This window comes from Scaptodrosophila lebanonensis, unplaced genomic scaffold (genome assembly GCF_003285725.1).
Source record: "Scaptodrosophila lebanonensis strain 11010-0011.00,11010-0021.00 unplaced genomic scaffold, SlebRS2 tig00000043-arrow-pilon, whole genome shotgun sequence".
NCBI lineage: Eukaryota > Metazoa > Arthropoda > Insecta > Diptera > Drosophilidae > Scaptodrosophila > Scaptodrosophila lebanonensis.
In genome coordinates this window covers 14,293,738-14,318,931 of record NW_022060545.1, presented here as the reverse complement: position 1 = coordinate 14,318,931, position 25,194 = coordinate 14,293,738, and the positions used below count along the sequence as shown (strand labels likewise).

The window sequence follows — 25,194 nt, the reverse complement described above, 5'->3', positions numbered from 1 at the left end:
CGAAGAACAGACTGCAAAATATTGTGGAAAACATTGATAGCAAATAAAAGAATTTTTAACATACAAGTATAACTATGTATTATTGAGAGGGTTCTAGCTACTTAGTATAAATAGTACTAGTATAAATGGAATAAATTGGAAAACAATTGGAGCGCACATTTTCGTTCAACTCTTGTGTATAGGGTATTCATTAAAATATGCAATGCACGCAGATAAATGTGGGCGGGCGCCACATATATTTTGCTTTTTTCTGCGGGGGAGGGGAGTTGTTGTTGCCTATCGCTTTAATTGGCTGCTTGCGCCTCATTACGCGGCGTATAATTGCGCGGTTGGTATTACATACTTTTGAGAAAAATAAAACTTACCATTGGCAGTTCAACGCCCGGGAAGAGATCCATGTATATGCCGATGAACAGCGAAATATCCTGTTCCAGGAATTTCGGTAAATTAACATCGACAATGGCACGCAAAACAATCTCGGGCTCCGGCAGGTCAACATAGAGGCGTCGTAGTGATGCCGATGCTAACAGCACAGACTTGACGGCGCGCATACCTGAAATGACGACCGGGCTGATTACAGGATGTTGATGATGATGGCGGACGGATTATGGCGGACAGAATTAGTGTGTGTGTGTGTGTGCGGGTGGATGCCATATTTGCGGCATTTTAGGAGCATGACACGGAGCGGGCTGACAACTTGGTCAAGTATTTGGCGGCAGGGCAGCCATGCAGGAATCACAGCAACATTGCTGGCCGCACGTACGTGGCGACAAGTTGTGCCACTGTCGTCCGGCTTCATTACGTCGCCGTGAAAATGCGAAAGTTTTACGATGCTGGAAAAACAGCTTGATGGCCGGACAACAGCACAAGCAGCAGCAACTTAATGTACAAATAGTTTTTATTATTACTTGGCAAAACAACGCATACACACATGGGCAACTCATACATTGTTGCGTGCATATATATTTATACATAGATGTGTATATATGTATGTATGACTGTGTTTTCTGAGACAAATAACACGCGCGCACACATACACACGCACCACAAAAACGTTGCAAACTCGTAAGAAAGTTTTTCAATTTAAACTCAAAATAAGATACTGATCAAATGTACTTTGCACATAAACTTGCCAGCATCCTCGCTGCAATTGCAGGCACCCACTGGCTGGACACACACTCACACCCAAGCAGACAAAGTGTAATATCATATGACATGTTTCTTGCTTTCGCATCGTAAAAGCAAGCAGTATCTTTGGGTTAAGCAAAAAGAAAAAATAATAAAACGGCCGAGAACGATGCTGAAAGTTGTTGCCCAGTAACTGGCACAAGTTGGGCTACAAAAACACGTGTTGTCGACTACAGACGTACTACACATTAGCCATCAGACCCAATCCCTCATCGTCTTTCACATCCCCAACCCACTCTAATTCCAATACATACGCACCATAATCGTAATGGGACTGTGATGACAACTGTTCCGAGCACAACTTGTACGCCTGCACGATCTTCTGCGCCAGATGACGTGCCATGTCGAAGCCATTGGAGTAGAGAGTGATCTCGCCGATCATGGCGTAATCCGGCACCATCATAGCCACTGTGCGGAAAAGCACTTTCAGATTGTCCGGCAGCTCAGTTCGACCAGCATAGCTAAAGAAAAGTACATTTCATTAGATAAGCCTGGGAATATAGTATATCAAAAATATTCTGCAGGAAATACTTATTTTAGTTCATATTAATAATAAGAGTTGAAAATAGCTTTTACGTTTGGCTCAAATCGAAATGTTGTGTTGCTTTCAGCTCAACCATTAAAGGGCTTATAGACTGTTGTAAGCAGGGATTTGGAAACCTTTATCTTAACAAAGTTCTTAATAATTTTCAATGATTTTTCGATAAGGAAGATTGGGCAATTAAAGATTTGCCTGCCTTTTCTGCACTGCACTAATGCTAAGCCTTTTATATGCGTCTACCAATTTCTTCTTAGACATTGTATGTGTCGTATGTATGTGGAAACTCGCTTAGGCCAGCTTATGGCATAATCGGGCACTTTTCATTACAGCTTCAGCAATGGCAACAGCAGTAGCAAAAATGGCGCTGCACATCAAATACATCAAACTTGAAAGTGCTAATGGCATAAATACTAAACACAGAATGCAGGCAATAACCAATATGGATTGCAGCCTGAGCTTAAAAACTCCTTTTTCTGAGGACGTCTATCGGCCTGCGTGACAAATTGGCAGCAAAAAGGAAAAAAGAAATACAAACGGCTACGTAAAACAAAATTCACCATCCTTTCACACACCACTCATCCTTAGCCAAACGCTGCACTTTTTTTATATGTCCTGTGAGCTAGCAGACATGGCAAAGGCAAAGTCATGGGCATTGGCAGCGGCAAAGGAAAAGCAAACGCACACAAATGCCCTAGCAGAGGCTGGAAAACGAAATTAAGACCTTAACAGCAATGGCTGCCAGCCTATACACATACATAGGTATGTATGTGAGTGCTTCTCGTCGTAGTTATGACTACACACGTTGCGTATACGCCACGTTGGGCCCGACTAATATGCATGTTTGTCGCAGCTGTTCCACATGCATGCCAAAGCAATAAATATCCCTATGGGAAAATCTCCAATAACGCAATAACAACCAATATCGTGCCGCTCAACTGCCCACCCGCCCTCCTATTCTTCTGTTGGCATTGCACAAGCATGACGCACAAAGGGCCAACACATATCGGCCGCATGGCTAATAGCAAGGGCCTCCCACCTCCACACTCAGCCTGGCAATGACACCGGCCCGGACGCTGTTGTAGGCCGTGTCGGCTTACAAAGTAACTAAATGCATTTTCAAATGCCAGCTCCTACACACACACACACACACACACACACACACACACACACACACACACGCACACACATAACATAAGAAAGAAAGCATATAAACCGAAAGAAGGGAAAAAACCGCGTACAAAAATGTGCTGCGTAAAACCGCAGCTGCTGTTTGTGCCCCCCACCAGTAGGACGAGTACTCACCCCGGATTCATGGTTATGAATATGGAACAAGTCGGATCCAGTTTGAGCATTGTATCCTCGAAAAAGAATTTCACAACCTTGCGTCCAATGGCCCGCTGTATGGTTAGAATCTGTTGCGCGACCACCGACAGCACTTCCAGTTCGATGCGATTGAACTCATCGAAGCAGGCCCAGGCGCCCGATTGGGCCAAGCCCTGAAAAATGTAAAAGAGAAAAAAATTCAGACATTTCGCAAAAATATAAGAGCTGCACAAATAGAGCACGAGGCACAGTGACTAGTGTATTCAGGATGGGGGGAAGGTAAAAGTAGAAAAAGCAAACAGTAAAATAAACATTATTTTCAGTTACTCGTTGCTTTGCGTGCGACTGTGCGTTTACAGTAAACACAACTCAAGAGCACCAACCTCAAAACATTATACACTCCGAGCATAGCTTGACAGATTTATTTCTTTGTTTTATAATATTTTGTTTAAAAATGAGCTTTTAACTAATTGTAAGCTTCCTCTCCCTGTTCAGTTTTTTCTTTTACTTTAGCTTTTTTGAAGCCTCTGACCACACTTGGCTGTGGCATAGCTATAGCCGAATGGCAAATAATATTCCCCACCGAGTCAGTGGCGTTTATTATATATTATTGTAATTTGATTAGATTTCTCCCACTTAGGCTTTTCCTAGTTTTCCTAGTCCGTAGTCAATCTTTGTTGACATAATAATATAATAAACATAAAAATAAATATAATAATCTGTAATATTAACATAAATAGCCATGGCTTTTGAAATATTTAGGTGATGATGAGAAAGAAAATCCTAAACGAAACCATGTCTCATTATTTCTTCAATCACCGCAGTGAACGTAATTATTTTTTAAAAGTCTACTTTATTTAATTTCTGTAGGTATTCCAGACCAGAAAAGCATTTCATTTTTCTGTATACATATATTTTTTTAAGCTATTATTATTATTATTATTATTATTATTATTATTATTATTATTATTATTATTATTATTATTATTATTATTATTATTATTATTATTATTATTATTATTATTATTATTATTATTATTATTATTATTATTATTATTATTATTATTATTATTATTATTATTATTATTATTATTATTATTATTATTATTATTATTATTATTATTATTATTATTATTATTATTATAAAATGTTTTCGTAATTTTTTATGGGCGCCCTTGAACCACTTAGCTAGTTCCAACTGCACGTATCTAGATACATACAGAGAGAGATAACATAAGGAATATTGGAAACCGATTTTCAATGCAGTGAATAAATATTTGATCTCGAACGCAAATCCTCAATTAGCTTACTATAAATCGCCAAACAAAATTAGTGAACATTTTTCATGCATTTTGTAAGAAACCTATGTTTTATTTGAATTATTTTTATTGTTTATGTTTAGCTTTTCCTGATAATCACCATATTCTTTGGCATAAATATGTTGATATTCATTTTGCAACAAAAAAGGTAAGAAATAAGATTAATGGTATTGTTAGTTGTGTGAAATTGTTACTAAAACAATTTTTAATTTAGAAACAAAAAATGGAGAATTATTTTTTTTTTTAGAAAGGTAATAGCATTTTTATAAACAGAGCATGATGAACAGATAACTGTTTATATTTATATAATTTTCATTGCGTTCTTAGAACTTTTAATTAAATGTGTGTATTTTTGGATATTATACTCATAATCAATACAAACGAAATTCATTAATGAATCAAAGTCCGCATACAATTAGAATAATTGTATATATACATAGAAATATTGGAGCAATGACTATTCCCTGTACACGTAAACGTGTTTTAATAAAATAGTAAAGTTGTTATAGTTTTTAAAGACGGGGACACCATAAAGTACAATATGACAATTCAATTCAGGTATATCCGTTAGTCCGTCTATCTGATGGTACTTCCCCGCTTCCTTCTTCACGAAACTTTCAAAACCTCGTTTGTTGATATCACACTCTTTTAGAGCTTGATTTATTTACCGAAAATGTAATTAACACGTTACACGCTTTCAATATATACGAACAACTTTGGAAACTCATAATAATAATGTTAATAATAATGTAAGCAAATCAAATTTAGTTTAAAAGATTGTTTCCACCTACATGCCAAATCGTATATACTAGCAGGGCGCGACTTAAATATTTGACTCATTTATTCTCTTCTTGTCAAGTTAGAGTTGACACTTTAAATACAAAACGCATTTCAATTACCAATGTTTGTTCATTTTAGTACGCTGCTTTTGTACCAGTGCATATTCACGAATGTGTATGTGTGTGTGTGTGTGTGGGTATGTGTATGTGCGTCTGCTAGCCAATGTTCGACAAACGGCAGCGAAGTTTACCAATGTTGCCCAGAGGCGGGCTGGTGCGCCCTTTGATATGCTTTCTTTTGCATGTTGCAATAAATATGCTGCTTTATCCTGCAGCAAAAATAGCAACGGGTTGAGCATATGCTGTGTCCATGGTGCTTCCGTCTACAGCAGCAGCAGCAGCAACAGCAACAACAACAGCACCAACAACTGTTTTACATGCTGTTGCGCGTTCGCATGCTTTTTCTAGTTGCAATTGCTGCTGCTGTTGGCATTCTTGCTGTTTTTGTTGTTGCTCCTGCACTTTCTGTTCCCATTGTGCAATTAGCGAATATACGTGTTTGTGTTTGTGTGTGTGTATGTGTGTGTGTGTGTGTGTTGCTTCTTCTTTCAAATATCGGTACACCGAAAACTTGGACAATTTCAACTTCATCAAAGCTGTACGCCTTGGCCGACTCCCACGCAGCCGAACCAGCAAGCACACACGAGCAAACTGAAAACTGAAAACTGTGAACTGAAACCGAAAACGGAAACTAAAAACTTTTTGGCCATTCAATGCACCGGACGCGCCATTGTTTACTTCCCAAGTTTGCCAGAATGGCTGCTGATGCAGCTGTGGCCATTGTTCTGACCATTTTATTTGCATTTTATTTATTTACATAATTTGTCATGGCATATCTCAAGGAGCATAAATCGCAATTGTTTGAACATTTGTTCAATTTCAAATTAGTTTATTGGCCATTTCAAATAGAAAACAATTTTCGATGTTTACCCCACAATTGTATTGTCTCCATCAGTAGATTCTATTTGAAAAAATCAAGAATACAATTAGAAAAATTTAGAATATTGACAGGCGGACACGTGTCTATGAATTATAGCTTCCTTAAACTTATGAAAATTTATGTATTGACACATTTGCGCCAGAGTCAAGAAACGGATTAATGACTCAGCTGTCTCAAACTACTTTCTAAAACTAAACTACAGCAACAAGAGTGGGATGATCAAAAATTAGGTAATAAAAACTAAGCAAATGCTAAATTTAAAGTGGATTGCGAATAAATCGCATAAAATGAACAACAAGCCAGTTATTGGTTGGCTAGCACTAAAATAAATTCATTAATTTAAATCGAACGCGGTCGAAAGCGTCTACAATTTATGGGCTCGCGTATTCTTGTTCTTGTATCTATATCTGCATTCGTTGTTATTTTGTTGTTGGTGTTGTTATTGCTGTTGTTGTCATTAATACAAATTTCATGCAAATTAATATCGAGTCGATGGGTCGCGCGCGCCTTTGCCAGTTCTAGCCGAAGCTGCCAGCTTCGAGCTTAAAACTTCTTATGCAATTAGGCAACACAAATTTGCGACGACTTGCTGGCAAATTAAGCGATTAGCGGGAAACACATAAATTTTAATTGAAAGCATCAGCACCCACTTAAAACATGCTTAAGTGTGAGTGTAAGCGCGAGTGTGTGCCCATATGTACATATATTTAAAAGTGTTCGTGTGTGCACATCGGCACATCGGTTAACGACCTGCGTATACAAATTAGCATAAATTTAAGTGGCCAAGTTCGAATGGGCCACCATTACTTTCACAAGTCGCCGCCATTAGTCAACATGCACTAAAAAAGAGCTCGACCGATGAAAGCCTGCATAATAAGTTCCAGTTCCTCTATAACTGGACGACGCGACATCGGCTCCGCTCTGTCTGACACGGCAAGAGCTCGGCGTGTGGCAAATTAAGTATCTGCCTGCCTCGCTAAATGAATCGCGTGTATGTATAGTATGTATTAAAAGTCATTGTTGCTCGGGCCGCTTTTGCCGCACAGTGGATGGCATTTATAAAACCATAAAATACTCCATTTAATGTCTCTTAATATTTGTTCAAGAAATACGTGCTTTTAAGCTCGTTTGCGTGCAGACTTATATCTTGACATTTTCTTCTTAGTAGAAATCCATTTAGCATTTTGATTTGTTTTAAAATCAAACAAATCGGAAAACAATTTTTTTAAAATGGAGGTTCCGTAATAAATTGATATAAGGTACACTTAATGGCAAAAAAATCGACCTATAAATAGAGAAATAATTCTGCATACTACAAGGTTTTCGGTCGACGAGGATTGTTTTCTAATTAATGTATTTTTAACTGTATCCTAAAAGCTTCTGCTACGCGAAGAACTGAACTTTTTCCTAAAGATCTGCTTTGATGGACTTACTGACTTGATATGTATAGTAGATAAATAAATTTGTACCTAATAAAGACGGCACAGTATCGCACAGATACGTGATGGACTTGTCGTTAACTGATCCGCCTCATCACGCTATAGTAATATTTTTCTCATAACATAGGCCTTCAAAGGTATAACTATTATTTTTCCCACTGTGCGTCGCTACTACAGACTGGTTTTGTTTGATTAATGTTGTTGACAAGACTCCGCCATCAATTAGATATGCGTAGTGAGTGGTAGACTGCGCGTCGCGCCAAGTGAAAGGCAGTCGTCGGTTCTATTTTTTTTCATCAACTTCACTCACTCACCTTAAAGAACTTGCCCAGCGCCTTATAGTCCAAGCCGTCCGAACAATTGAAGACTACGCACTTTTTAGCCACAGCCTTTGCCAAATCCTTGGTAGTCTCTGTTTTTCCAGTACCGGCCGGACCCTCCGGAGCTCCTCCAAGGCAGAGTTTTAAAGCTCCCATCAGAGTTCTGGAAAGCATACAAAAAATGTATTGTTATTTTAAGGAACCATCAAAGTATGTGGGTAAATTCTGGATATATATATTACCCCCCATTACTATTATTAAGTGGTTAGGGTGATGTGTTGAAATTTCAAAACAGAACGTGTCTCCTACAATAGCTGAGCCATTAAAGATCTTTTGGAAAAAGTATTTTGGAATAGATATGAAAAGATCACCCCTTCCAGATGGCGGCCTTTCTAATTTTGCGAGTATGCAATCAATTAGTATTACTATAAGCTGATATTCTATAACAAAGGATTGTGTAAAATCGATTGTAAACGTGTGTTCCACAACTTCTGGACTATCGAAATTTGCTATACCTCGGGCAAATGTGTGTCTTTATATCATGCTAAGTGTAGTATGTAAGTGTAGTATGCTTTTAATACCTATTTTCCATTTTTTCACATTTTCAGGCTTAAAAAATTGTCATTTATGACAATTTTCCCGCCCTCCCCATTTTACCCGCCCTTCGTCTTTTTCCCTTAGATTTTCCTTCTTTTTTTTGGTTTGTTTTGCAAGTTCATATTTTTTATCATATTGGCAACGCGGCCAGCGTCGGAGTCGCGCTGTGTATTTTTTAGCTTTTCCGGCATAACGGCACAAATATCTATACATACATTTCTGCCTCTCGTTTTTTAGCCGTGTCTGCGTATGGGTGTATCTGTGTGTGAAAAACTGTCCAACATTGATTTATTTGTTTAATATAAAAGTTTTATCGGAAACCCCATTAAATTGTCCTTTCTGCCAGCTTGCCACTGTATGCCTGCCTGTCTCTGGGTGTATATGTAGTATGTATGTATGTCGTCAACGTTGTTATGTTGTTATTATTATTGTTGTTGCTTGTGTGTTTGTGTGTGTATTTGTCGTCGGCAGGGCAGCTTAAACATCAAAAAGGTTTTCAGCTCTTTTTGCGCATTTTGTTTAAAAATGGAAATAAATTTAAAATGCAATGAAATAAAATAAATATTTTCCCAATAAACGTTAGCTTTCATGACTTTGCCCAGTTAGGAGGGATTCGGCCCAATACACACACGGATGTGTGCAGCTGTAGCTGTGCAATGAGTTGTCAATTAATATTTTTGTTATACAAGAGCTTGGGAGTGTGACATAGAGGCGTAAATAAACTGAAACCGGAACTTGCGCCATACACTTACCGGTAGCATCGATCGGTAAGGGGAGTCACAACCAGGCGTGGCACGTTTCCCAAATACTCCATGCCATATTTAACATCAGTGACCACCATACTAACGCAAACCCAGTCTTCATTTTCTGTTAAATAAAAACATTAAATCGATCAGATAGAAAACACTACTAACTCTTTGTGGAATAATGCAGGATAATACTATAAATTGCTGAAGAGAAATAGTTGGGAACATATGTAAATAGTTAAATTTAACCGAATATTTTCATGAAAAAAAATTAATACTTATCTTAAGAAATAATTTAAAATTGATGGAATAACCTATTGTATATCAGATTTTCACAATTTTTTACTAAACTATTCCTACTCATATTAGGTATTCCACAAGTATTATTTTAATTTGAATAATAAATATTCAAATAGCTATGTTCAATACAAATGCAGCTAAATCTCAATATTTTCTCGAAAGAAAAGAAATACTTGACAAAATAATTTTAATAAATTTGTAACGATTCTATTTGCATTTCAAGCCAATCAACTATTGTTTAACGTCTAAGAAATTGTACTTATTTTCGTTACACTTTCTCATTTAAATGTACATCGAATTATAAGGCCGCAGATTCGCTTTCCTTTTATGTAATACATTAGTGAATCAAAAATAACAAAACTAAATTGTTTTCTAGCCGTTGTTTTCTAGATTAACAATTCAAATTTCGAATGAATGACAAACAAATGATGGTAATATGGACTATCAAACAATTACTTACTATCGTCCACTTTCCAATAGTAGCGCAGCTGTGAAATCCAATCAAAGTCCTGTATATTGGCCACATTCATATCAACCAGATACTTGACCACATCACGGGCTAGAAAAGAAGGCGCCAATATTCCAACCTGCTATATGAAGCTGAAGACAAAGTCTACCCACCGTGCACGTCCAGCACAATCAGCGCCTCGACAGCGATGCGCGTTCCCGAATGTAGATCCGTGCGCACCAATTGCACCAAGTCGCCAATTTGGGCATTGGACTTCTCCAAATACTGTGGCATCGTCTTCTTCTCGATGGCCTCTTCCACCTGCAAGTAAAATCAACAAGCATACATAGAGATTATACACACACATGCTCAAAAGGAGTTTGAAGAACTGTAACAGAAAGGACGAAATGTGCTTTTCACTGCTGCTGTAAAGGCAATTGAACGTAACAGAAAATGATTTTGTGGCTGGGAGCCGTGGAGTGTAGAGCCAAAATCATTTTATAATTCAGCGGAATAAAAGAGATAATAAAGTGAAAATAGATGTTGAAATTACCTCGTAGGTCCAGCACATGCACGAAATTCCCAGCACCACCTGTCCTGGCCAGGTGGTTACCCAAGGAATTCGCTCCACCATTGCATAGTCTTCCCATGCCTCACGCATTTGCTGTTTCATGCTGTCCAACATCACCATTTCCACCTCCTTAAGCCAGAGCTCAACGAGACCCTGCAATGTAAAAGAGAAGGCTATACTTCGTGGGTGCCACTCGGGGGCGCAAGTTACGCACATTTGCCGCCTGTGGATTGATTTTGCGCACGAGAGCCACGCGCTCGTCTTCATCGGAGATCATCTCGGTTATCTCCATGCTCTCATCAAAGTTGAGCGTACCAATCTGCAAGATATCGACTGAGAGCTTTAGCAATCTACACAATTTTCTTAACTCACGCCCTCGAAACATTTTCTCAAATGTGGTTGGACACGCATAGGATCCTTTGTCTCTGACAATATCTCCAGCAACTCATCGTTGGAGAGGAAAAAGAAGCGGGCGAAGAACAGACGCTTCTGTTCCAAATAAGTGTTGAGACCCTTCTGCACGGTTTCCAAGTCTTCGATGGCCTTCAAGAAAATGTTTAACATGTCTGGGTATTCGGTTGCCGCCATAACATGTCTATCCAGCAGTGTGTTCTTCATAATGCGTCGCCACGTCTTATCCACCGCTTTAAAGTTTCGCCCCTCCAGTGGCATTTGACGCATAATGTCCTCAGAGCTGAAAATAGGTTCCAGATACATCCATGTTACCTGCACCTGTGTCCACGCATCGATGATGTTCTGTATGAGCAACAACCGCGTTTCCCACTCATCAGCTTTTGATCCCAGAGCCACAATAAATGGCGAGCGTTTCATTGCCTGTGTTCGCATAATATGGTCATCTAGCAGTGTTTGAATATCGTCTATACCGGCCAGGATATGCGTGTCCGAGTCGCGATACTGCAGTACCTCGAACATGACGTCCTTCCAGTCAGACTGCATATTCTTCAGTGCCATGTTCAGATCGTACTCCTTGCCCGCAGCGTTGGCAATTTCCTCCAGTTGCGGCAATATGCTCATAATGTCCGCGTCAATCATGTCCTTGAGCGTGGGGAAAAGCTTGGGGCTGCACTTGCGTCCCAAGTGCTCCGAAATCAGATCCCAGTGACGTTTCTCTAGGCCATGTCGGCAAATCGAGTCCAAAACGGGCAGATAGACGCGGAATTTCTCGATTTTCATGCGCATCTGTTCAGCGGCACGTTTTGCTACAGGATTGTAGGCCAGTTGACGTGACAGCTTGTACATTATCTGTACGCGAGGGTGTACAAGGAATAAATATCAGTGGGTGCGATGGTACATGGCGTGTGGGTCAAACAACTGTCGAACAGGCGTGCCACTAAAACGGCAGCGAAGCAGCAGCTTTAAAAGTCAAAATTGGGCGACTTCTCTTTTGGTGGCTTTCGCAACCAATGTCGCCCGATGACTTTACGCTTCACATTTTCCTTTTTTGTCCAGTTCCCTAGTGTTTTCACTTTGCCGCTTCAACTGAGCCGAAAAATTCAATTCAAGTGCTCTTTTCTCTTTTGTACCACAACATTTGCTACACAGACTGCGTTCTTGCTCACCACGCCAAACGAGGGTTGAATTGAAAATGTCGAACCCATTTGCGATTATAAACTAACTACTTGTTATAAGCTCTATCTCTTGACTCGCCGCTTTCCCTACCAACTATAAATTTTAAAAACTCTTTAACTAAGAAATGTATCAATTAATTTAAGAATCAACAGAATCTTTACAGATCTGCGAACTTTTTAAATAGCTCACGTATCTTAAAAGTTGGTGTAGCATACTTTTTGGCAGCCTGTTGGTACCACCTGAAGTTTTTAGTTGCCATACTGGCCCACTAGCAGACTACCACACACATACACATATGTATACGAGTACATGACACTGTCGCGGACAAGCGAGAGTGCAACTGGAATCCGACAACAACTCAAACTTTGTCGCTCGTTGCTCGTTTTTATTTCCGTCTAATACTGCCAACGACAACTTCCGACTTGGAACTACTTACCTTGTGCATATTCTCCACCTGTTCCCTCACGCCGTCCGCATTTAGGCATTCGAAGCGCTCGAACATCCTGCAGCACCACAACAAAAATAGAAGAAATGTTGAGGATGAAAAGGCACCACAAAATAAAAAAAAAGAACTAGACGCAATATAGGGAGCAAAGTTGTAAATAGAACTGCTACACAATATGCAAGCCAGATTCGGTCTTGCAAGTGCTGCTTGCCAGTCAGCCTCGGTCCTAGTCAGTGCCAGTCCGGTCTCGAGGGACGTACAGGGATGGCAGGCAGCAGTCAATCCCAAATCTGGCTATTTTCCGTCAGCTTTGGCTGACGCACTTCAAGTAAACTTTCTACCAGCATTTGCATTTGGATTTTGCACGACAGAAACGACCAGGTACTTGGCCAAGTACTTCAATTTCAAATATTTTGTCATTTGTGCCAGGCCAAGTGTCCTTGTTGTTGACATCTGTGACCAAATAATTGCAGTTGGTCTAAATGCTGTCATTGCTTACCAAATGAGATAATCCTTTTCAAATTCATACGATGTCTTCCAAAGTTTCTCAATTGGTTCCATTTTCTCAATGATTTCCGCCAGTAGCGGGAAGGCAGATACGTCGATTTGTAACAAGGTCTCTTCCACATTTATGGCCTTGGCCTCACGGCTTAAATTCTAAGAATGGGATTAAGAAAACTTTCAAATATTACACTGAAATTCATAGTAGCTTAATTATTAAGCTGTCCTTAATGAGAACTAGTTTTACACTAAATATAAGTATATACGAATAAATAAGCTTTAAATGGCAAATCAGTCAACACAACTGACCTCTATAGTATTGAATAGCATATCGACGGTGTCCACACGCTCCTTGAGATCCTCCAGTGTAATAACATCACGTATTTCCTTAATGCGAAAGCCATCCATGGTGCGTTTCTCCTGTATTAGGAGCTTTTCAAATTGGGCTCGACGCTCACTGAAAATGCCAGATCGTTTGAGATCATTATAGCCACTTAGATCTGCCCTACTTACCGCAAAGCTGCTTCTAGGTTATCCCGCACTACGGCCAAACGAGCCGCACTGAGATCTAGAACCTCCTCCAGTTCACCAGGCAGTATGAAGGTGCGCGTGTTCAGATGAATGTCGTCGTCTGTTGGCGACAGCCAAGTGGATGAGAAGGCACATAATGTTTGCTTGTTGCACATATACTCGGAAGACCGAAAGCGCAGTTATATTCTTAATTAGTTCTACTCAACTCTTAATTAATTGGCTGAATAACGACGGTTACGTTTTTTTTTTTTTGTGTGTTTTTTTGCATTTGTTTTTGGTACTTTCTTGTTGTTGACACAACGCAGTGTCTGCGTTTTGGGCAAACTAATTAATTATATATGCCCCCAGACGTGCGACAATTCAATGCGAAGCGAGCATAAACCAAATAGACAAGTATGGCTGTGGGTGTGGGTGTGGGCTTGGGCATGGGTAGGTGAGTGTACGCTGATGATATTTGGTGTGACATAGACACAAAGCCACGCACACGTACACACGAAACATTCAGACATACAGGGAGGCAGGCAGACAGACAGACAAACAGAGAGACACACAGATCAACAGACAGACTGACAATACATTGTAGCTATTTCAAAGATATACACGACACTTCACAATAACTCACCATTGTGTGTGAAATAGCAGTGTGTATGCGATTATATATATATATATATGTGTGTGTGTGTGTGGGTGTGTGTGTGTGTGTGTGTTCATGTACGTTAGGGTTTTGTCTGCATTTGTCGGTTGTCAAAGCAACTTTCACACATTCATGAATTTGTTAAGCTCATTAAGTTGCATTTTCGGGGTTTTAACGAAGCTCAGTGTTTGGTGTCTTACCGCAAGTAATTATAAAACCAATTAGTAGACTCGGCTTGTTAGTTGAGGTTAATTACGTTAAGCGAGCGGTGGGGGCTGCGAGCAAAGAACACACACACATATACACACACACACACACATACACATACATGGATACGTATAAATGCATATATGAGCGGCACAGAGGAAAGGTAAACATAGTAGTCAAAAACAAACTATCGACAGCAGCCAGCCAGGCTCCTAACCACCACTTAACAGCTGCACAAACAGTTGTCCACAGACCCAATCCAACCCGGTTCTACCCCCAACTATTACTCACCGGACAGGTATGCATGTGTCAGCAGGAATACGACCCGCTTCAACACGTTCTTGATTTCATCTTTTATGGCGAATATGCGCATCTCCCGGCACTCAGATATATAGTTTTGCAGGGCCACCACTTCGGGCGTCTCCTCTGGTCGCTCGCCAGCCTTCATCGACATTTCCTCGAGCTCCTCGCAGATGCTGAGGTGGCAGAAAATACAAAGTAAATGGCGAATGCATTTATAAAAACTCCGACCACTGTATTCGCCCAACATTCGTATACCCTGTACCCACCCCACAGTTACAAAGGCTTCAATTAACTTAATTTGTAAATGTTATGTCACTAGAAAATGAATCAATCTGTAATTCATAGTTGTAAAAAAAAAAAGCTTAACCGTTTGGTCCCTTACTACTTTTCGTGAAATGGTGATTTTCTCTATTTCATAATGCTTTTATCATGATATAAATGTTGCCGATGTTACTAAACCATGTAACGTTTGTTGTATCTATCTATTATAGTTTAAATGATTCCCATGCGCCCTTAATCCTTAGAGTACAGTCGCTTGGTCCCTTACTATTTTTTGTGAAATGGTGATTTTCTCTATTTCATAATGCTTTTATCATGATATAAATTTTGCCTCTGGTGACTCTACTAAACCATGTAATGTTTGTTGTATCTATCTATTATAGTTTAAATGATTCCCACGCGCCCTTCTTCCTGTTAAATATATTTTAAAGTCGCTAGTCTATCCTTTAATCCTTAGAGTACAGTCGCTTGGTCCCTTACTATTTTTTGTGAAATGGTGATTTTCTCTATTTCATAATGCTTTTATCATGATATAAATTTTGCCTCTGGTGACTCTACTAAACCATGTAATGTTTGTTGTATCTATCTATTATAGTTTAAATGATTCCCATGCGCCCTTCTTCCTGTTAAATATATTTTAAAGTCGCTAGTCTATCTTTTATTTCTTAGAGTACAGGGTATTAGGAGCCCATCTACGAGTCGAGCTTGGAGAGTCAGCAAAAAGTGAGCTCAAGCAAAAACAACAACTACGGAAATCACTAGAGTTAAATGCATTTCATTCGCTTTACTTACGCTCGATTCTCGTTCAGATTCAGTGCCTTATAAAAATCAATTATGAAGTCGTAGATCTCCTGCACGTACATTCGTATTGAGGCCTTAACATGTCGATTATCCAGCATGAACATGTTTAACGGTATAAAATCACGCAGATAATAGGTCGTATCGCTGACGGCGCGCAATTTTTTCATTAACTCCTGAACAACCTGTTGTTGTCGTCGTTGTTTTTATTTTTGTATTTGTTGTTGGCAGCCACACATGTAAATGAATACACATTTAATAAAAAACAGAGATACATACGCGAACAGAGAGATACACGCTCGCATTACATGCATCATGTGGCACGACGCGCTCTCTCGATTGGGCGTCATGGGTGCGGGTGCGGGTGCGGGTGCGGGTGCGGGTGCGGGTGGAGTTGCAGTAGTCGGAAGCAATTTTTATTTTAAATAAATTGCGCAAAAAAGGGAAATTGTCGGCCGTTTCATAAAACTTAATGAATGTGAACGGTTACAAAGGCACATAAGTCGGCGCATATACATTAACACGACATATACATGAATGTATGTATGTATGTAGATGTGTACAGATGTACTATATCGGTTGCAAATGGGGCAAATGAGTGAGTGTGGCATACGCTGCGTATGAGCAATGCGAACACATATGCATCGTTAGGGCTATACATTTAATACTGTCATGCATTAAATATTGTACATATTTCAGAACTGAAATACCTTCATAACGATGCGACAATTGACTCTTTTGCGCAAATCGAACGATGTTTAATTAAACATTGTTCATCGCAGCACTGCAAACGATAAATACCAGAAATCAACAACATCAAGAATGCAGTGTGCAAGCGTACACAGGCAATTTAAACTTTTAGTCAGATGCTTGACAAAACAGCATCAGAGTCCCACTCCCCCGTACCAGTCAAGCGTATGCCTCTCATTCAGTCCATCAGTCTGTCGGCGGTCTATTAATATTGCATAATGAAATTTTATGTTAATTCTACGCATCATTGCGTATAATCAAATCGAAATAAATAATTAAACTCATTTCTAGACGCGAAAGCGCAGGGCGAACACTTCGAGCTTTGACAGTTACACACTTAGAGAAAAAGTTGTGAACGTTCCAAATAAACTTCAAACCAAGCTTATTTCATTTGTGAAGTGGACGAAGAAATGCCTCTTCATAGCATTCAAATATTCTTAATGGATTTTAAAAGAAACATTTTTAGTCGTTTTGAGAAATGAAGAGATATAGCTCTCCAATCGAATCGACGAAATGAAGAGATATAGTATAGTATTTTAGTTCTATGACATTTTCCGACTTCGACTTTAGAGAATAAGAACAGAAAAATATGAGGCACAGACAGACATTGTACCTCGTTTTTCTATACCTCGACTTCTTATACCAGACTTTTATCGTCACAGATACAAATTTATAGCAGTACTCACCGTCAAATCTGGTAATGTATTATCAGTCCAGATTTTTTCCACCACAGGCCTTATCATTTTGTTAAATAAGGCATAATAGTACATATATATGGGCTTTAGATAAATGAAGATACCGCGCCAATTGCGCGCAACAATTTCTTCAACCTTTGTGCACAGTTCTTGAAAGTCCCCATGGTCTTGACTGATAAATTGTAAATAGCCCTCTGTCTCTGGATCTATATACGATAATGAGCTTTATTCGCAAATTATATTAAATATTTCAACTACCACACACCTTCGCCTGACATGACATACTCCAGTCGCGGTATATAATAGCCGACTCGCAAAATTGCCGTAAAGTGTTCCGTGAATATGTGCGGTAGCTCCAATATATACGGATAGATATAGAGTTTGTTCGCATAATCCAACTCAAACTGTGCCACTTCATCAATATCGGGTGTTGTTTCAACAAACACATTGACCAACGGCTGTTGAAAAGGATCCGCATCATCGCTATCAAAAACATAGATGTTCTCAGGAGGCCGCGTGCCCGGGCCCATTTCTATAAAATCATTATCGAAATGGGCGCCCACAACTGAGGCAATGAGCGTCATGAGTGGTCGGCGTCCAAGTTTCGGGTCGAACATGTTATAGTTCTCAATATCATTTCCACCCTGGTGAAAAAATAAAATGTTAGGAACAACGCAATAATCGTAATTGGTTTCCCAACGAAAACAGCAAGCATATGTCAATCATATTTGATCACAAATGGAGAAGAGGTTTTAGGAAAGGGAACACATTGTTGGCTCACCTTGTATGCACAGATAACCTTAAACAGATATTTCAAGCTCTTCTGCACGATGCTGTACAGATGCCGAGACATCAGCGAGTGCACACAATTGAAGAGCACTTCGCCCCTGCCGCCGAACTTTCCATGCATAGGCACCATGTCTTTCCAGGTATTGCGCATCAGGTTCATCAGATCGGCGCAACGCGGCAGCCAATCATTAATTAGAATCTGCCGATAGAATCGCATTAATCCCATTTCCGAAAGTAACTTTTTGAATGCACTTACGTCTCGCACCTCTGCACAACTCTTTTTCACAAACTCTGAAACAATGTCCGCATTCAGAGGTTGATCCGATAGCAGTAGCTTTGCAATATCCACAATAACTAGATCACCATATAGTTGATGCCAGAGCAGGTTCAGTGCTCGTATTGTCGGATGTGTGATCATCAAAACTTGTCCAATGCGACCCTTGCAGGTCAGTAAGTTGGTACGCCATGGCACTGGTGGCATTATGGTGAGCACAGGAAAGTCGGGGGGTTCCATCTCCAGCTGCAGACGTTTGCGCTCCAAATTGGATCTGTGCCTCATGCAATTGTGAGCGATTGCTTCTTAAGGAAAATAAGTTACTCACCTAAGCAGATAGCGTACGAAAGCACGCTTTACGTGATAACGAAAATCTTCCTGCAGATCAATAAGACATACAATAATTAACACGGCAATGTTTTGTCGTACGTTATGGTCGCCTCCAAACAGATAATCCATTAATATAACTTCTGGAGGAAGTTTGGGCCACTGTTTCTGTAATGAGTTGATTAAAGCGTTATCTAACAGCGGATGGTGGGATACACGTCGTATTTATTTCCCGTACCAAAACAATATAATCACCCCTTCGCCTACACTTTAAAAAGAGTTTGTTATATTATTAACCTTTCGTTTACCTGAAGGTATTTCAATAGTCCAAATGAGGTCACATGCGATCGATGTTAATGTAGGAATACAATTGCTGATTTGAGAAACAGTAAAGGGTATATAGCTTCGCTAGAGACAAAGATAACTTCTTCAATTGTTCAACGGAAAAACTATATAGAACTCTTTAAAAATCCATTTATTTGCCTTCTTTGATAAAAATGTAAGTTGGCGAGAGCAAAATTACAGATTGGACAGTTTAAGAGTATAAATGAGGTCACATGCGATCGATGTTAATGTAGGAATACAATTTCTGATTTGAGAAACAGTAAAGGGTATATAGCTTCGCTAGAGACAAAGATAACTTCTTCAAATGTTCAACGGAAAATACTATATAGAACTCTTTAAAAAATCCATTTATTTGCCTTCTTTGATAAAAATTTAAGCTGGCGAGAGCAAAATTACAGATTGGACAGTTTAAGAGTATAAATGAGGTCACATGCGATCGATATTAATGTAGGAATACAATTTCTGATTTGAGAAACAGTAAAGGGTATATAGATTCGCTAGAGACAAAGATAACTTCTTCAAATGTTCAACGGAAAATACTATATAGAACTCTTTAAAAAATCCATTTATTTGCCTTCTTTGATAAAAATGTAAGCTGGCGAGAGCAAAATTACAGATTGGACAGTTTAAGAGTATAAGTACAAAATCCCTTCATTGCTTATCATCGCAAATCTTTTGCACTCATTTATGTTTCTCTGTATCCACAAAAAATATTTAGGGGGAGCAGTCAGACAGCTGCGAGTGTCTTCCTACTCATTAACTCTTAAGCACTGATTTCCAAGTTGATGGCAAGTGTTTGACTTGAGCAACAAATGTGAGCTTGTATACTGTATACTTTGTATATATACATATAAGTATGTATGTATTATAGGAAAAGTAAAGTTTGTTTGGCGCAACCTTCAGAACGTAAGCACTACCCGTTTATCAGTCGAGTCTTTCGAAGGAGTGGTGTATTTTATATGCACTCCTGGCTGCCATCGCTCTTGCCGAAAAGTTTGTCCAAAACTTACGTACGTGAGTCAAGTTTGCTAATAATGTCGACTCTCTGAAGTAGGTGGCAATGTGTTGACATACTCACCTCTTCCTTGAGTATGAAGTCGTAGGCCTCCAACAGCAGCGGATTGCGCGGATTAACGTAGCATATGGTCTTGCGTATCAAGTGCGAGGGGTACGTTTCCAATTGCAGTATGGAGATCTGTAGGGGGTCAGAGAATGGGTAGAGCGTTTAACACTGAATGCTTGGTCACAAAAAGCCCATAAACACGTTATCAAATTGTAAGTATGTACGGGTTTGGTGTGGTTTTGTGTGTTCTTCGCAACTCCCATGCCGGCGCTTTCTACTTCTCTTTTTTTACAACTAATCACGTTATTCATAACTTTGGCCATCGCCGACACCCACAGCAGGACGAAGTACGAGCGTCCATAATGTTTACGAGGTATGAATTATAGTATTATAATTTTTATAAGCACGTTCTCAGCGCTTACCAAGCCAAAAGCCAGCGAAGCTTAATTTACTCGCACGCACACAGCCAGACAAACAAACATATTTATGTTGTATTAAGTTTGTTATTATCATTTTTTATGTACGACTCGAGCTTGGACGCCCGCTTTGGCTCGGACGGCAACATGGGAGACGCATAAAAGTTATTTATGTTTGCGTGTGTGTGATGTTCATTTTTGATGTGTTTTTTATGATTTTGGTCAGTCGTAGAGTGGTCGACTGGTATATTTTTGTTCATAACGTGTCTGCGGCCAACAGTTGCATTATTCAAAATTTTTTTACGGCACGTGTTGCTGACTCTTAAAATTAACGTCCCCACCCCCCCTTTTGTTACTCACACTACGCAGGAGACATTTGTAGCGCTTCTCTATCTTTAGAGTGAACTTTTCTTGGGCAATCTGCAACCTTTTGTAATAATCCTTTAATATTTTCTGTTTCTGTTCCTCTGGCTCAACGGGTTGCAGGGGTGTTAAATAAGCAAAGTGTCTGCAAAACATGAGACATAAATGGTTAAAGAATTAAAAAATGCAATTCCATTAATATAGTATTTAGTCATATTTGCATTTTTCCCGCTTTTTTCATTAAATATTAAAACCCTAATGCAATCCAACTAAAGGGTCGAATTATTTTTTCAAATTATTTACTGAACTTGCATTAAACACATGTGTGGAAATATTGAGCCTTTTTCCATTTCACCTTAATGCGTTTCAATAATGTGGAAAATTGATCATTTTTAATAAAAGTCCTCAAAAATGCATCAATATTCTCTAATATTTTTAAATACAAATTTGAAATGCTTCTTCTGTTTTAATTTTTTGAGCTTCAAAAATCTACTTACGTGGCCTCCATCTTCTTTAGGCACAAAAGAAACTCCTCATCAGATTTAAAGTTCTTGCGTTTTATACGATTGGTGGTCACCTTGCACTTTGGCGGATGCTATATATGGCATGGGAATAAAACAATTTGTTATCAATCATGAATATGTTAGATTGACATACAATTTATGGACTTACTTTCTTCAATTTGATTTCAGCTTTCTTATCACAACTGAGTGGGTCTGGATACTTCAAGCGACCCATTTCAATGTTATACTTCGCTTCAGCGAGCTCTGGTTCTATGAGTTCGTCTATGACTTTTCCCATACGGATCAGCTCATTACGACATTCTGCGATATATTCAAATTAAGATTCGACATTTTTCTTTTGCTTATGATGTGCGCTCGGAAAACAACGCACATCACAGAGCATCTAACGGTTTTTGGGGTATATAATAGGATACTTCGGGTCTGCCCAACTGTAACATTATATTTCTAAATGTTTCCTAATATTTACATGAAGTTATCATAATCGAGAATTATTTAATTCCAATGAGGACCATTAGAAGATTTTCAATCATTTTCACAGATATATTAATGTAAAAGAAAAATGTTAAGTACGTTACGTACTTGTATAAATGAGATGAGCTGTTTTCTCCTGCTTGTATTTAAACTAATTTGCAAAATTAAAAGATATGTGGAAGACAGTTCATCATCATAACTCCTAAATTTAACGTTTTTAGTGCTAATATTAAACAATTACTCACCTTGTACCGTACGCAGGGCATAGTGGTCGCCGGGCTCAAACTTCTTCTTCTTAGGCTGGCTGCGCAGTGTTTTGACGCGTAAGTGCCGGGCCGTGTGTGTGACGTAGGAGCCAATCAGCTCTGAAGGACCTCCATGCTGGCGCCGCAACTGATTGGTCCAAAGCGAAGAACGGGTGCCGGAGTCAAAGTAAAAGATGCGAACCCGACGTTGTCGGTATATTTCCAGAAGTTCGGTGGTCATTTCGAAAATTTCCTGCTCGCTGGGACGCACTGTAGGTTAGGGAGTGTGGATGTGTGCGTAATTGCGTTTGGGGTGGCAAACTTTTAATAATGCAGGCAATGTAAATATGAAAATTTATTACCGCCAGTCATCCATTTGTCAATCCAGGGAAATTGATTACAGGCTGTGTGAAAAAGGCAACATAATATTTAATATTTGCACACAAACTTGATATGTGCAATTGCAAATTGCATGTCGCAAATGCCAATGGTTATGTGTGACTCTATGTGTGTGTGCGTTTGTGTATATGTGTGTTCATTTCACATATTTGATTTTCTTGCTTTTTAAGCTCAAAGGCAGTGTAAATATGTAAATATGCGAAATTGTTTTATTATGAAAGTCGGCGCAAACGAAATTCGCTTTTAAAATGATTAAACTCAAATTAATTTTCATTTCGGTTTACAGCCCAATATCCTGTCGTTGTCGCCATTTTGTTTGTATCCCAGAGGTCATTTAGCCAATGGACTATGCGACATGCCTTCAACTTCTCCCACACCCGCTCTGTGTGTGTCACTCCGCCTCCCACTACTCCCTGTCTGGCTGTTTGTCACATTTTTATGTTAATGTTTATCGACAACATGTTTTTATGCGCACATCCCAACGATACGGTCACCCACGCATTCACTTATTGGCCACATCCCACTGAACTCCCATCTATGCTTATATTTGCATTTACAGATATCCATTGCTGGCATTAAATATTAAAAAACTATACGCAAAATGAAACATTTTTATCACAAAGTCGCCCAAACAGAAGCAAAAACAAGCTAAAATGCCCTCGAACTTACTCATATGCTTGCCGCATCATACATACTCTACCATTTTGCGCTATATGCCTAAATACTACATACATGACAAAACATTACAAAATAATGTATGAAAGTCCGCCGTGTGATGAAAAATTTGCATAAATAATTAAACAAAAAGGAAATGATTTTTAAAGTCCTAGATAAGCTTTTCTTTGAGTAATACAGAAACTATAAGAAATAGCCAATATTATTGCTGAATTAATTAATATTTACATTCGAATCGTTATTGTTTTTACTTATCTAAAAATTTTAGGCATTGCAGATTGCTGCACTTTCAAGTTATTTATACTACTAGCTTTGGGATGTGCGAAAACATTTTGTTAGCTTCTTTATTTTATTAAATTAATATTATAATTTTATTGAAAAAAAAATACCATTGAACCCGTTTCTATTTTTGGTTAAAATTGGCAAAAGGGGAAGGGCAAATGAAACAGCAATCAAGTAATTTTAAAACTCAGCCTTGGGTAAAAAAAATTACTTAACAAATACATACAAATATATAAATTAAATTGTGAGCAATATTATTTCAAATTAAATTAATTAATTAAATATATGTTTGATATTTCGTTAAGTGACGTTTTAATTTAGTTCTTCAAATGTGTCTTTAAATCTGAGTATAAACTGAAGTCGGAAGGTTCCGTCCAAAATGTACATTTTAATTCAAACACTCCCAAATAATTATTTACTACTATTTATTTTTGAGTCGAATCGCTCTTCATAGAGGCGCCCAAATGGAAAGCAGCCGAACATATTTTTCGAGGGCCTGTTGTTATAAGGAATGATACCATTCCTTTAGAAATATCTAACCAAACTCTTTTGGGAAAGAGTACAAAGCAATGTGTATGTAAATGCTAAATAAAATACTATGATAAACATGCTGCCAGTCCCCCGTCCAATGCTCCACTGCGTCGCCTTGCACTCCCAAAGGATATTCAAATAAATGTCATACGCATTTGTTTTTTGGTTGTTTTTTTTTTGGCTATAAAATTTTATGTTAAAAGGATAATGTTTAAAATTTTTATGTTTACAGGTGAGCAATTTTCCATCGAGTTGTGCTGGCTCTTGGATACCGGCTCAGAGAAGAAGTGAGAGTCGAACTCGCGCGCATGTTTTCCACATTTAATAAAGTATTATGTGTTATGTTTTTGTGGTAAAGTTGTTGGCGCAGTTTTTGTCCTTGTTTGTGCTCATTGAATTACATGAAATGTCTGGCAATTTGTTTGAATCTCATGGCATGGGCGAATTGTAATTTGTTCCTTAATGCGCATATGTTGTTTAATTTTATAACAATGTGTTGCAGTTTGTAGCTTGTGGTCAGGTATTAGCAGCTCTCATGCCCATTCTCTCACCTGATTTATCAAAATTGTATTTATGATCCTTGGCATCGCGGAGCATTTCGAATTTCTCTGGCATTACGATATCCTCCAGCTCAAGGTCCTTCAGGCTATCATCGTCGCACTCCTCGTACAAAGTCTTCACATCGACCATTTCGTATGAGTGGAGCTCAAACTCGCGATTACAACGACCAACAATATTGTCAGTTTGCATGTGAGCTGCAAGAAATGTGTTTAAGAAACTTCCAAGCCTTCCTCTTTCTCTTATTTTACTCACATATTTTCTCCATCATGAACTCCTTGACGGGGTCCAGCGGCAACTCATCGAAACGATAAGTCAAATTGTAGAATGGACAATCATTGAGGGGTCTTCGGTCTCCTTTTTTGTGTGCCTTACTCACACGGGGAAGGTGCAAAGTCCGTTTTCGCCTCACTTGTACATCCTGCAGCCTGGAATCGCAATAGGGCCGTCGGTCTGGGGCTACTTTCTTCATGCTGCGACAGGGCTTAATATAAATTATAGATTGATGATTTTTGGCTTATTTTTAGTGTATTTTTTTAGCTTGCTCGCTCCACCTGTCTATGTTCTTTTTTAAGGCAAACAAACAAAAAATGAATGCAAAATTTCACTATAGTGTTGTTGTTTTTGC

General features: G+C 38.9%; 1 protein-coding gene across 1 annotated transcript in view; it reads right to left on the bottom strand.

The window, feature by feature from the left end:
• Nucleotides 1-25,194, bottom strand: part of LOC115622312 (dynein heavy chain 3, axonemal) — a 39,136-nt gene extending 13,942 nt beyond the window's left edge. The window contains exons 1-29 of the mRNA XM_030516218.1: nucleotides 24,822-25,194; nucleotides 24,560-24,763; nucleotides 22,484-22,525; nucleotides 22,122-22,391; nucleotides 21,554-21,705; nucleotides 21,379-21,476; nucleotides 20,879-21,026; nucleotides 20,118-20,234; nucleotides 18,696-18,862; nucleotides 18,350-18,641; nucleotides 18,086-18,292; nucleotides 17,570-17,948; nucleotides 17,296-17,510; nucleotides 15,854-16,044; nucleotides 14,771-14,955; nucleotides 13,621-13,738; nucleotides 13,417-13,564; nucleotides 13,106-13,263; nucleotides 12,598-12,664; nucleotides 10,944-11,834; nucleotides 10,786-10,890; nucleotides 10,554-10,724; nucleotides 10,174-10,321; nucleotides 10,013-10,111; nucleotides 9,259-9,373; nucleotides 7,904-8,072; nucleotides 3,032-3,225; nucleotides 1,447-1,649; nucleotides 366-553 (exon numbers count right to left, since the gene is read on the bottom strand). Of these exons, the coding sequence (XP_030372078.1) occupies nucleotides 366-553; nucleotides 1,447-1,649; nucleotides 3,032-3,225; nucleotides 7,904-8,072; nucleotides 9,259-9,373; nucleotides 10,013-10,111; nucleotides 10,174-10,321; nucleotides 10,554-10,724; nucleotides 10,786-10,890; nucleotides 10,944-11,834; nucleotides 12,598-12,664; nucleotides 13,106-13,263; nucleotides 13,417-13,564; nucleotides 13,621-13,738; nucleotides 14,771-14,955; nucleotides 15,854-16,044; nucleotides 17,296-17,510; nucleotides 17,570-17,948; nucleotides 18,086-18,292; nucleotides 18,350-18,641; nucleotides 18,696-18,862; nucleotides 20,118-20,234; nucleotides 20,879-21,026; nucleotides 21,379-21,476; nucleotides 21,554-21,705; nucleotides 22,122-22,391; nucleotides 22,484-22,525; nucleotides 24,560-24,763; nucleotides 24,822-25,038 (5,658 nt within the window). The 5' untranslated portion in view covers nucleotides 25,039-25,194. The remainder of the gene's footprint in view (nucleotides 1-365; nucleotides 554-1,446; nucleotides 1,650-3,031; nucleotides 3,226-7,903; nucleotides 8,073-9,258; nucleotides 9,374-10,012; nucleotides 10,112-10,173; nucleotides 10,322-10,553; nucleotides 10,725-10,785; nucleotides 10,891-10,943; nucleotides 11,835-12,597; nucleotides 12,665-13,105; nucleotides 13,264-13,416; nucleotides 13,565-13,620; nucleotides 13,739-14,770; nucleotides 14,956-15,853; nucleotides 16,045-17,295; nucleotides 17,511-17,569; nucleotides 17,949-18,085; nucleotides 18,293-18,349; nucleotides 18,642-18,695; nucleotides 18,863-20,117; nucleotides 20,235-20,878; nucleotides 21,027-21,378; nucleotides 21,477-21,553; nucleotides 21,706-22,121; nucleotides 22,392-22,483; nucleotides 22,526-24,559; nucleotides 24,764-24,821) is intronic.